At 35.7% G+C, this 13993-nt stretch overlaps 1 protein-coding gene across 2 annotated transcripts in view; it reads right to left on the bottom strand.

Moving 5' to 3' along the window:
* Positions 1–13993, bottom strand: part of PDE1A (phosphodiesterase 1A) — a 345491-nt gene that overhangs the window by 57610 nt on the left and 273888 nt on the right. For both annotated transcript variants that reach the window (XM_065880877.1, XM_065880876.1), the window contains exons 8-10: positions 12321–12446; positions 8206–8307; positions 7972–8092 (exon numbers count right to left, since the gene is read on the bottom strand). In XM_065880877.1, coding sequence (XP_065736949.1) covers positions 7972–8092; positions 8206–8307; positions 12321–12446 — 349 coding nt within the window. The remainder of the gene's footprint in view (positions 1–7971; positions 8093–8205; positions 8308–12320; positions 12447–13993) is intronic.

Genomic DNA, 13993 nt, shown 5'->3' on the forward strand with positions numbered 1-13993 from the left:
CAAAGTGATAGTTACAGGTGGTTATGTGAGGATGAGCAAGAATAAGAAGAAACACGGAAAAACCATTGCAGTCTTGCCAATTTCTAAGGCATCTGCATAGATACATAGATCCAGTTAAATAGCTTATGTCAAAAATATTCAGAGCAAAGCACAAACCAAGCGGTTTCAGATTCATTGCTGTATCTACCTCCAAAAGGCTAAAATATGTGGTATGGCTAAGATAATTAGGGTACTGAGAGATTCATTTAGTTAGTTGAAAGGATAAAAAATGGATTCCTTCTGGAGTCAGTCATATTTTAGTATGTCTCGTAAAAATAAACTTGTTTTGCTTGTAAAACATAATCGCTGTTAGTGCAAACTCACTTATTTTGACTTTTAGCTCTACATTCTCCTGTTTTGCTAAATATATTTCTGAAGGGGATTTAAAAGCCAATTGGATGAAGGTAATAAAAAGGTACAAACTTCCAGTTGTAAGACAAATAAGTACTAGGGATCTAATATACAACATGTTAAATATGGTTAACACTTCTGTAAGTTATATATGAAAATTATTAAGAGAGCAAATCCTAAGAGTTCTCATCACAAGGAAAAAAATTTTTTATTTCTTTAATTTTTTTATCTATATGAGATGATGGGTGCTTACTAAACTTATTTCGGTAATCATTTCATGATGTATGTAAGTTAAATCATTATGCAGTACACCTTAAAATTATACAGTGCTGGATGTCAATTATATCTCAATAAAAAACTGGAAGAAAAAGTCATTTACTTTTAAAAATCCAGAGAAAATCTAAGATTCCATTATTAAATATGATTCCATTTTAAAACTCAGTCCTATATTAATTTATTATGATCTGAGAAGATTTTCATAGTTGAAGAGATGAGGCAATGCAAGCAGAGATGTTTTGATTTTATAATAGCCCATATTAACACATACACTTTCCTCTCCTTTGGGCTGTAAGTATCGTGCCTTATATGTTAAGGTCATTCAAGCAAAGACTGTCATTTCTGAATATTTTGGGGTTACATGAATGCCTATTATTGCCAAGAGTCCTATCAAAGAACAAAACAAAATGAAAACCTGACACCTCCTCACTCTAACACATTCTGAAAAATGAAGATCGCAAAAACATTCCAAGCAGCATGATGCTATACCTATTCCAAGACTTGACCTTTTGTGTTGGATGTATTTTAATCTCTAGTATTCAGATATCTGAGTCACTGTTTACCAGGCTCTGAGAATGACAGAGGAGTTAAGTAGCCTCACAAAACAAAGTGCCTCTACCCTGAAATTCAGATGTCAAAAATTACTGCATGCCAGGAGTTTCATTAACAGTTATCAGTCACCTTTCTAGAAAATTCAAGAATAAGGTAGTGAACTTCAAAATCATCAGGCCTCAGTTTCATTGAATTCATGAAAATCTTTGGTTTTAAATCAATAAAAGATGGGTAATACAAGTCATGGTGTTATTTGGAGATCTAACAGTAATTTTCAAGAGTTTCTGGGATTTATTAGAGTTTTTAAATTTTTTTTAGAGGTTTTGTTTAAGTCACTAGTGAAGCACCTTCATTCTGATATATTCCTTTTTTAAATTAAGGAAAAATTTATGTACAAATCTTAACAGTATAAATCATGAACACACACTTGTGTAACTAACACTCAATAAAGATATAGAACACTTCCATCACCCACAAAAGGTTCCTTTACCCTCTTCTAGTGAATCCTACCCCATATAGGCAGGCCACCATTGTTCAGATTTCAATCACCATGGATTAATTTTGCCAGTTTTTGAACTTCATATAAAGGGAATCATATAGTATCCTTTTTTTTTTTTCGGTATGCGGGCCTCTCACTGTTGTGGCCTCTCCCGTTGCGGAGCACAGGCTCCGGACGCGCAGGCTCAGCGGCCACGGCTCACGGGATCAGACACTCCACAGCATGTGGGATCTTCCCAGACCGGGGCACGAACCCCTGTCCCCTGCATCGGCAGGCGGACTCTCAACCACTACGCCACCAGGGAAGCCCTATAGTATCCATTTTTTTGAGGTTCACTGTGGTTCATATTATTGGTCCATTTCTTATTGTATGACATTCTTTTGTATGACTATACTATGATTTACTTATGCATTACTATTTTTGATGCACATTTGGACTTTTTCTAATATTGGGCTATCATAAGTAATACCATTACAACTACTCCTACATAAGACATTTGGTGAGCATAAGCATTAATTTATGTAGGTTATACACCTATGGGTGGACATGCTGGGTCACAGGCGATATTAAGTTTAACTTTAATAGATGTCAACCAGTAGTTTTCCAGATGGATTGTAATGATTTATACTCCCACCATCAATGCCTGAGACTTCCAGTGGATCCACATCCTCAGTAACACTTAATATTGTCAGTCCTTTTAATTTTAGCCATTCTGGTGAGGGTGTAGTGGTATCTCATTGTGCTTTTAATTTGCAATTCTTTGATAAGTAATGAAAATGAACATACTTGTACATACTTACTACCCATTTGTGTGTTTTCTTTTATGAGGTGTCTGATCAAATTGGGCTGCTTTTCTTTTTATTACTGATTTGTAGCAATTCTTTATGCAATCTGGTACAGCCTGTAGCCAGATATCTGTAGTACAAATATTTTCTCTCTGTCTATGGCTTGCCTTTTCTTAATATTATCTTTGGAAGAGCAGAAGTTTTGAATTTTGCTTTTGTCCACTTTACAAATTTATTCTTTTATAGGTAGTGCTATATGTGTCTTCACTAAGAAATATTTGCTTACCCCTAAGATTAGAGAGACATTCTCTTGAGTTTTCCTGTAGAAACTTTATAGTTTTGTGTTAAGCCTGTGGTTAATCTTGAATTTAACTTTTATACATGGTACAGGTAGAGGACAGGCAGGTTCCTTTTCTTCCATACATATAATGTGTTGTTCCACTGCTATTTGTGGACTTCCCTTTCCCCCATTTAGCTGTTTTGGCGATTTTGTAGAAAATCAAATGATCGTCTAAGTATGGAACTATTTCTGGAATCACTATTCTATTTTATTGCCTATTTGTCTGTCCCTATGTCAGTAACACCCTGCCTTGATTACTGTAGCTTTATACCAAGTTGTGTAATAAGGAAGTGTAAGTCCTTCAACTCTTAGTCATTTTCAAAATTATTTTGGCTATTTTAGATTCTTTTCCATGGAGATTTTAGGATCAGCTTTTCTTTCAGCTTCTATAAAGAAGACTATTGTAATTTATGTTAAATATATTAAACAATTTTGGAAGAATTGACATCTTGGCAATGTTAGATCTTTCAATCCATTAACATAGTATATCTCTCCATTTATATAGATCTTTAAAATTTTTTTCTCAACAATATTCTGTGGTTTTCTGTATCAAGGTTTTATATGCATTTAATTAATCTATTCCCATATAGTTTACTATTTTTATGCTATTATAAATAATATTGTTTTTAACTTTTCATTTTCAAATTTTTTGCTGCTAGCATATAGAAATACAATTGATTCAACAACCCTGATAAACTCATTTATCAGTCCAAGTAGCTTTTAACAGATTCTTTAAGATTTTCTATGTAGATGCTCATGTTTCTGGAAATAAGACAGTTTTATTTATTTTTATCCAATCTATTCTTTATTTCCTTTTATTACCTTATTGCACTACCCAGAATTTCAAATGCAATGTTGAATGGAAGTGGTAAGAGTAGACATCCAAATCTTAGAATGAAAGTGTTCAATATTTCACCATGAAGTATTGTTAACTATAGGCACCTTTTGCCAGGTTGAGAGAGGTCTCCTATTTCTAGTTTGCTGAAGGTTTTTATAATAAATGTCTTTTGAATTTTGTCAAATGCTTTTTCTCCAAGTATTGAGATGATAATAGGATTTCCCCCCCCCTTTTTTCCTCTTAATATGGTAAAGTACCTAAATGATTTTTGAGTAGTAAGTCAATGGAGGTCATGATGTGTACCCTTTTACTATATTGCTGAGTTGGATTTGCTAATATTTTAAGGAATTTTACATCTAGGTTCATGACAGATATGGGTGTACAATCTTCTTACTTGCAAAGGCTTTGTTAGCTTTTGTCAGGGGTTATATTGACAATTTTCCCTCTTCCTCCATATCATGAAAGAATTTGTGTAAGACTGGCATTATTTTTTCCTGAAAAGTTTGAGAGAATTCACCCTCTCTCAGCTGAACTGAGAATTAAGAATTGAAACGAGAATTAAAAACTGAAGCCATTTAAGCCTGGAATTTTCTTCACAGGAAGAGTTTAAACTACAGTGTTTAAAAACAGATATATGGATATTCAGATTACAGTTTTTTTCTTGTGTCTGTTTGGTAATTTGTATCTTTCAAATAATTTGGTAATTTCATCTGAGTCATTAAATTTATATTGTGTATAACATTCTTTATCCTTTTGATATATATAGATCTGTAACGTTATCTCTTCTTTCCTTTACAATTTATGCTGTTTTTTTCTCTTTTTGATCCTCCTAGTAATTTTATTTTATTTTTTTCAGAGAAACAGCTATTGCTTTTGTTAATTTTTGCTATTGTTTGTCTTGTTCTATTTCATCGATTTCCGCTTTTATATTTATTATCTCCTTCCGTCAACTTATTTTGGTTTAATTTTCTTAACTTTTCGTAGCTTACTTAGTAAGGTAGAAACATAGATAATTGATTTATACATTCTTCTAATATAAGCATCTAAAGCTATAAAATTTTCTCTTAGCATTGCTTCAGCTGCATCCCACAAATTTTCATATGTTGTGTTTTCATGGTCATTCAATTAAAAATATTTTATTATTTCTTCTTAACCCAAGAAAAGTCATTTTATCTTTTCCTGGTTCTGTTTTTTTCATCTCTAATGTGAGAATGTTGTTATTAAAACTCTCTATTTTATATCTACCATTGTCTGATGATTCGTTGAGTAACTAAAATTATAATTTTTAATTGGCCATAGCATGCAGCTTGCCTTTAGAATTGAACAGATTTTAACATTTGGTTTTTTATTTTTAAGCACAAAATGTATTAAAATATTTTTTAAAGACTTTTTTTTTTTTTTTGCGGTATGCAGGCCTCTCACTGTTGTGGCCTCTCCCGTTGCGGAGCACAGGCTCTGGACGCGCAGGCTCAGCGGCCATGGCTCACGGGCCTAGCCGCTCTGCGGCATGTGGGATCCTCCCAGACCGGGGCACGAACCCGTGTCCCCTGCATCGGCAGGCGGACTCTTAACCATTGCGCCACCAGGGAAGCCCTAAAGACATTTTTAATGTAAAAATATTTGAATTTCGAAGATGTTACTTAGTAACTTTCTCTAGGACTATGCAACGCTATTTCAAAGCGAAACCATATACCTATTGACAATAGGAGACAAAAACCATAGTCATCTAACTACAGTAATGTATTTGGTCTTTATGTTTTCAGAATAAATGAAACATTAAAAAATAAAGATTACAAATAAAGAACAATGTTGAGAAATCAAATAATCTGAAAATACAGAAGTTAAAAAAGAGCTTCTCTAAACAGGACTGTGGCATCATAAATAATGTATCTGATCTTTGTTCCTGGTTCCTGGCACAAAGGTTCAAAAACCCATGAAATTTCCTGAGTGATAGGAGACTCTTTGTTATGCTAATTATGTGACTCATGGCATAAGACCCCTTAGATTGCTTCAGGATAGGGCTGCTCACCAGAGAGACCAATCACATGATTAGAGGGTTGGAATATTGGGGCAGCGTCATCTGGGAGGAAAGGAGGGCTGGAAGTTGAGTTCAATCACATGGGCAATGATTTAATCAGTCATGCCTATGTAATGAATCCCCATAAACACTCCTGACACCAAAACTCAGTGGCACGTTTTAGTTGGTGAACACATTGATGTGTCAGGAAGGTGACACACCCTGACTCTACGGGGGGGAGAGAGAGTGGAAGATTCATATCTGGGACCCTTCCAGACCTTGGCCTATGCACTTCTTCATTTGGCTGTTCCTGAGTTGTATTCTTTATAATAAAACTATAATTGTAAGTAGAGCACTTTCCTGAGTTACTTGGCTCATTTTACTGTAGTACCCCAGTGGGAGTAGAAACAGAACAAGGACACTATAGAGAAAAAAAACATATACTTGTTGTAGAGAACACTGGTCATTCTCCATATTGATGAAATAAAAATTCACATTTTAAGGCAAGACAAGAAAAATTTAAACATATTTTTTGCTCTGCCCATCTGGGCCTCTTCCCTCCCCTCTAGTGTCCATTGTGTATCTGCATTATGCATTAACCAAACCTCCCCAATGGCAGAAACACCTGCTCAATCATAAAGATCAATTCTTTTCCTTCTGGCACCAGCCATGTAACTCCTTAGAAATTAACATTGCTTTTTGCAATCTTGTAAGGGGTCTAGATGACCCACTGCTCACCTCGTATGTGCAGACATCTTTGGTGCACTTTACGTACAATGCCAATGCATCATTTCCCTTAAAGATAGCGATTGGTGCAAAGCAGACTGGTCAGATGACCTGGAGAGATACTGGGTCACACCTAATGGAAGTTTTTAACTTAAGTACTCACTATGACCTTAGTACTTGTATTCTGCCTATTTTACAAGATTGTTTCTTGCACTACTAAATGTGTGACTGTGATAAAATTAATGATGATTAGGCAACTTGAAACAATTGACCAAATATACAGTTCTATAAGATCAGTGATTACAATAGTGTAACTCTAGATATGGGAAGAAGCAACAAGAGGGAACTATTTCCTGAACCATAAGAGACTAGTATGACAGGAGTTCCAGAGGTTTTTGGCCACTGTTAACAGGGTTTAGTCCAGTAATAGTACATTGAGTGGCCTAACAATGAAATTCTTGCCCAACCTGGGAATGAGTATTCCTAGCGCCATGGAACAAATTGGTCATGAAATGCCTCCCAAATCTTGGTCGAAATTAAGACCTAAAGGTGAGAGATTGTAAAATAAAGAATGTTGCCCACCATCCAGTCCTACGATAATCAAGTCATCAGGCACTGAAGCTGCTGACTTACAATACACCCTGAAAGGAATTCAGGGTGAAGATCAGGATGTGGTGCTTTGTGCTGGGGGGAAACTGACAGAACTGGCCTTCAGATAGTTAGATATTTTCAGGAGGAATTTCTTGTGAACTTGGATTCTTGCATCTTCCCATACTTAGAAAAGCACTAAAACCATTAACTAAAATGTCTGTTCCTTGTGACTAGCAGCAACCTTCTACTGAGACGTGTACTTGATCGCACGTGCCCCTTTTGCCGAAATCACGTATATACTGGCCTCCCCCTTTCGCTCTTCAGAACAGTTCTCAGAACTCTCTGAGAGACTGTCTCCCAGGTTATAATCTTTAGTTTGGCTCAAATAAAATTTTCCACTTCTTTCTTAGATTGGCTATTGATTAATTTTTTGTCAACAATATCCAGGCTTGCTTTTTCACATAACAATAGATTTTTGCAGTTAGGTACATGTTCACCCAGCTAAAAGCTATATTTCTCAGCCATCCTTGCAACTATGCATGTATAACTAAATTCTAACCAGCAAGATGTATGCAGAAGTGTTATAAATCTTCCCTTTCTCTTTTTATGGTGAAAGCTATTTGCTGCCTCTGCAAACCCTAACCCTAAACCTAACCCTAGCATTTTACCTTTTAACAGCAGATAGCGACTCATTTGTTAATTTCTTTCTCTCTTGAGATTGGCATCTGAGATCCAAGACTTGACCCTCTTTAAAACATGTATTATACTGCATAGGATTATTTAATACATTTATTTGAAAGATTAATAAATTCTGCCTGAAGTCCCAAGAATGTGTTGTGGCCAAGTTGGTAACAGCAAGTCACAAGGTCTGGATTCTTTACAGAGAAGATGTACGTCGATATGCACAGTCACTATTTCCAAAAACATTTGCATAGACACAGAACATGAAAGAGGCACCTGTAGGAAAAACTCCTCCATCAGGGCCATGGTCCATCTGTGGTGCAGCTGCCAGGATTTGGCTGGGTGACTGATGTCTGCTGCATGGAGGATCAGGGACATGGTTTTGGCTTTGTCAAGCCTGTCAAAACAAGGACATGCTCAAATTATCAGAACAAAGTAACCAATTACAGTCTCCTCTGAGTCCAAGCCCATATACCTTTAACACGAAAAAAAAAAAAAAAAAACACCTACCCTTCAGGCTGCTGCAAACTGTTTCTTATATTTTTAATTTGCTGGAAGTGACCCGACATGTCTGTAGACAAAACCATTTCAATCACTAGGTTCCGAAGATCCCTGTGGAGTCATCAAAAGCAGAAAGGTTTGTTTGGCCCCTTTTTGTTCTCAAGTGAAATATTTCCTTAATATTGCGAATTACATTTTATTTTTTCTAATGGTATGAGCACAAAAGATGCTACATTTTAAATATAAAAGAGCTTACGAAAGTTTGGCTTTAGGATGTTGCCAGGAGAGTGATTTGTGAATGATGCAACATCTCCTTTTAAAGAACTGGATGCCTTCCCTCCCACACCTACATCCCTCCCCCACTCATAATTTCTAAATATTATTTTTAGAAATAATAATATCAGAAAGAATCCTAACTAATTTTAAAGAGTTCTAAAGGCAGAATTTGTAATTAAGAAAACCACCACCATTTATTCAGTATTTATTCCATCAAGGCAGTGTTCTAGGTGCTTTTATGTGAGGGGTACTATTATTTCCCACCAGAGGGGATTGAGTTGTTTGCTCAGTCACACAGCTAGTACATAGCAGAGATAAGATTCACCCCCAAGAGTTCTCACTAGCAAAGCTGACACTTGGATCACTCCACTGTACCAAGCTTCCATGATGAGGACTCCAGAGAAACCAAGGCTATAAGTGAGCGGGAATTCTCTGTTTAAGCCCTGGGGACCTCGATCCTACATATCATAGACAGAGCTACTGGTACTGTTAAAATTTTAACCAAGACACTGCAAATACGGTGAACATATCACAAAGCCTATGAATGAATAACTCATTCTCACGGTAAGCAGGAGATGAGTAATGCCAGTAAAGGCTTGCATGTTCTACAATTCATTGCTTGCTCAGTACAGATAGGTAAAAAAGTCACTTATACTGGAAATGATATTTTATTTCATTCTGTGGCCAGTAGAATAAGCTAAATTACAGGTGTATGCTAAACTTGAATTATGATCTTGTGTCAAAGATATTTTACCTAAAGATGGTATGATTGAATGATTTGTTTTTAAGAACAACCACATATTGGAGATTCTTGCTGAAAATTATGGGTGCTCAATTCAGTTGGATTTTTAGATAGGAGCAATGAGAAAACAATACTCTGATTACTGTTCATGATATTGTATAGCTTGCTTAGAATTCTTTTACCCAAATATTAAGGGAATGGAAGCTATCAAAGATAGTTAATACTTATTCTCAATTACATTTTTTCTTCTAAATTACGAGATACCCATGTTACAATACCAACTGTACCAAAATATTCATGTTAACTAGGAAAAATGAGACAAAAGTTTTATGAAATCTATAAAATTTAATAAATACTTTGTACTTTGCAGATGTGATGTTAAAAAAGAGACAACAGGCCCAAAATGGAGTCCTTGTGCTAAGCCCACATCACCAAACAAGACTTAATACCTCCCCCAGGATTGGAAACTTAAACCAATCAATGTGGAATTACCTGGTCAGCACTAGTGAGGTAATCCCCTGTCATCCCCCAAAGGAAGGTGAATTTGCCTGAAATAATCAGCTTCTTGATAGAATAACTTCCTTGTCTTCCGCTTTCTGCTTATAAAATCTGCCATTTTGTACAGTTATTTGGAGCTCCTTTTCATTTGCTAGATGGGATGCTGCCCAATTCATGAATTGGGTTGAATAAAGCCAATAAGATTTTTAAAATATACTCAGTTGAACTTTGTTTTTTAACAGTAATCAATAAATGTTAGATATTGTCAATAATCAACTAATATCAATAGGCAAACTAGTGCACAAAGGAAATGTTACTTTAGTTATACATTTTTCTTGCCAAAATTTTAAAATTACTGCATTTATAGTTACTAAAGTTACTTTAAAAAATAGATTTGCAAACAGAAAACCTACAAACCCTTAAAAAGCTAGCTACCCATATTTTATTTTATTTATTAAATTTATTTATTTATTTATTTTTGGCTGTGTTGGGTCTTCGTCACTGCGTGTGGGCTTTCTCTAGTTGCAGTGAGCGGGGGTTACTCTTCGTTGCAGTGTGCAGGCTTCTCATTGCCGTGGCTTTTCTTGTTGTGGAGCATGGGCTCTAGACGCGCAGGCTTCAATAGTTGCGGCACGTGGGCTCAGTAGTTGTGGCACACGGGCTTAGTTGTTCCACCGCATGTGGGATCTTCCCAGACCTGGGCTTGAACCCCTGTCTCCTGAATTGGCAGGCGGAATCTTAATCACTAAGCCACCAGGTAAGTCCCACTATCCATATTTTAATTCTTGGTAAAATAGTATCAAGTTTATACTATTAAATAAATCTTTTACAGCTTTTTGGAAACAGTGTTAAATCATATGATAAATCAAATCATAAATCATGTGATATTATAGTATGTGTTAAAAAAATTTGGGAATTCCCTGGCAGTCCAGTGGTTAGGACTTGGTGCTCTCACTGCTGGGGCCACGGGTTCTATCCCCGGGTGGGGAACTAAGATCCTGCAAGCCTTGTGGAGCGGCTGAAAAGAAAAATTCTATAAAAACACTCAATTAGGATGTTTTGTACAGTAAATTCTTAGCTACTGTACAAAAATATAAAATATTAGAGGAGTAAATTATGAGAATAAATAATACAGATGTTAAAGAACAAAGTGTAATAGAAAAAAATCACACTGAAATAGCAACAGAATAACTTTGAGAAGAAAAACGTTAATTCAAAGAATAAAATTAATAATACAAATGTTACCTCTGGGAATGATAATCACTGATGAAGAAATAAATTAATACTCTACATATAAACAGTCAATCTCTCGGACCTTAGGAAACACCTCTGCACTTGTGTCCCTGCTTCTACCTTTGCCCTTCTGTTTTCCCCATACCCAGCAGTGGTGGCTTCACAATTAGATCCTGGCCTTCCTAGGTTGGTGACCCAACTGTGCTATTGTTTCCTGTGGCATAAAATGAGAGGCCTGAATTGGGTTCCCAAAACAGAATGCCTCCTTCCCCTGACTTCAGAGCTTTTTCTACAGTTGCAAAAGTGAGCCCATATTTTTTCCAGCCTTGAAAATCCAGGAAGTTTTAATATTTGGAGAAGTAACCATGGGAAATTAGGGCTTGTTTTAAACCCTGAATTAAACTTTTATTTATTTATTTTAAGGCAGATCTTAATTCCAGGTTACTTCTTTGGACATTTCTTTTCACCTTGATTTAAAGAAAAAAACAAAAACAAACCTAAACAACACTTTGATATTTGAATTTGAATAGGAATTTTTTCAGCCCATTAACTGACTTTTAACAAGATCTTAGTTAAAGATAAAGGCTTTCTTTTTTTTTTTTTAATGTAAGTAGGTCCCACAGAAAATTAGGAATATACTTACACTAAAAAATGTCTCTGTTTATCTGAAATTTATATTTAACTGGATGTCCTTTATTTTTATTTGTTACATCTGGCAAGCCTATAGTCAAATGAAGGGGATGATGATGACCTGAGGATCAAGAAGAAAGGAGGGAATGTTATGCTGAGCAGTAGGGGTGCATCTTGTTATTTTTCCCTGCATGGCAATAAGCAATACCATTTCACGTAATTTTTTTTTTTCTTTTTGAGAAGACAGATGCCTTGGAGAAACATGTAAGATTACCCTTTGCATCGAGGTCATTTTAGTATGTTATATTCATAACTTTTTCCCCAAATAGTGAGTTCTTTGATTTTTAGAAAAGCTAAACACATATAGAAAAGTAATATATGAAGGGATCAGTGTGATGCTAAAATTCTGAATTCATGTAGGACCACATATTGGTACAGCTGAGCAGAGCTCCATTCCCAGGAGTATGTAGTTATGGATTTTAAGGTTTTTCTTATGTGGCACATAATCTTATGGATTGGCTATGATGCATATAGATGTTGAATTGGCCTTGAAATAGTTCAGCTCCATGTAACAGAGCCTGGCTCCTGAGTCTTCTAGGCACTAATCATTCTCAGAATCATCCAGTCAAAGGGAACTGAGTTTGTTTTGTGAGTAAAGGATTGACTTTCATCTGTTTTCTTCAGTTTACATCACTTAACATTTTCCCTAAAATTACATTTCCTCTAGGTTTCCTCTGAAACTCACCTCCAGTCATCTTTGGATAAATTTACCAGGACATTCATTTCTTCTTCTTGCATAAGCCGATAAGCTGCACTCACATGGTGATTTTCAAGGACGGAGCGATCATTATACAAAATAGCAACATCTGACCTAAGAATTAGAAACAAAATGCCAAGTAGAGGATTTCTTTAGACCTCATGAGCGTCTTCGAAAACTACTCAAGTCACAAGACAAAATATCATCCGTAAAAATCCTATAATTAAACACCTAGACTTATGGAAGTACTTAGTTTCCTTTCTTTTTGTTTTTTACTGTATGATAATTTTTTTAAAAATAGATTTATTTTTTAGAGCAGTTTTAGGTTCATAACAAAATTGAGCAGAAAGTACAGAGATTCACCATATACCCCCTGGTCCCCACACATGCACAGCCTCCCCCATTATTAACATCCCCAATCACAGTGGTACACTTGTTGAAATTGATGAATCTACATTGAACATCACTATCACCCAGAGTCCATAGTTTACATAAAGGGTTTACTCTTAGTGGTGTACATTCTATGGGTTTGGACAAATGTATAACGACATACATCTACCATTGTTGCATCATACAGAGTATTTTCACTGCCCTAGAAATCTTTTGTGATCTGCCAATTCATCCTTCCCTTCCCATCCCCTGAACCCTTGGCAACTCCTGATCTTTTTATTGTTTTCACAGTTTTGCCATTTCCAGAATGTCATATGGTTGGACTCATACAGTACGTAGCCTTTTCAGATTGAATTCTTGAACCTTTTAGTATGCATGTGAGCTACCTTTATATCTTTTCATGGCTTGATAGCTCAATTCTTTTGAGCACTAAATAATATTACATTATCTGGATGTATCACAGTTTATTTATCCACTCACCTACTGAATGACATCTTGGTTGCTTTTAAGTTTTGGCAATTATGAATAAAGCTGCTATAAACACCTCTGTGCAGGTTTTTGTGTGGACATAAGTTTTCAGCTCTGTTGGGTAAATACCAAGGAGAGTGACTGCTGGCTCACATGGTAAGAGCATGCTTAGTTTTTTAAGAAACCACCAAACTGTCTTCCAATGCGGCTGTACCATTTTGCATTCTCATCAGCAATGCATGAGAGTTCCTGTTGATCTACATCCTTACTAGTGTTTGGTGTTCTCAATGTTCTGGATTTTGGCCTTTCTAAAAGATGTGTAGTGATAGCTCATTTAATTTGCATTTCCCTGATGACATATAATATGGAGCATCTTTGCATAAGCTAATTTGCCATCTGTGTATCTTTGGTGAGGTATCTGTTAAGGACCATTTTTAAATCAGGTTCTTTATTTTCTTATTGTTGAGTGTTAAGGCTTCTTTATATATTTTGCACAATAGTCCTTTATCAGATGTATCTTTTGCAAATATTTTCTCCTACTCTTTGGTTATCTTGTAATTCTCTTGATATTCCTTTCATAAAGCATAATTTTTTAGTTTTAATGAGGTCCAGTTTATCAGTTATTTCTTTCAAGAATTGTGCCTTGGTGTTGTATTGAAAAAGTCATTGCCACGCCTAAGATCATCTAGATTTTCTCCTATGTTACCTTCTAGAAGTTTTAGAGTTTTGCATTTTACATTTAGGTCTATCATACTTTTTTTTTTGCAGTACGCGGGCCTCTCACTGTTGTGGCCTCTCCCACT

The sequence above is a fragment of the Phocoena phocoena genome, chromosome 7, assembly GCF_963924675.1.
Source record: "Phocoena phocoena chromosome 7, mPhoPho1.1, whole genome shotgun sequence".
Classification (NCBI taxonomy): Eukaryota; Metazoa; Chordata; class Mammalia; order Artiodactyla; family Phocoenidae; genus Phocoena; species Phocoena phocoena.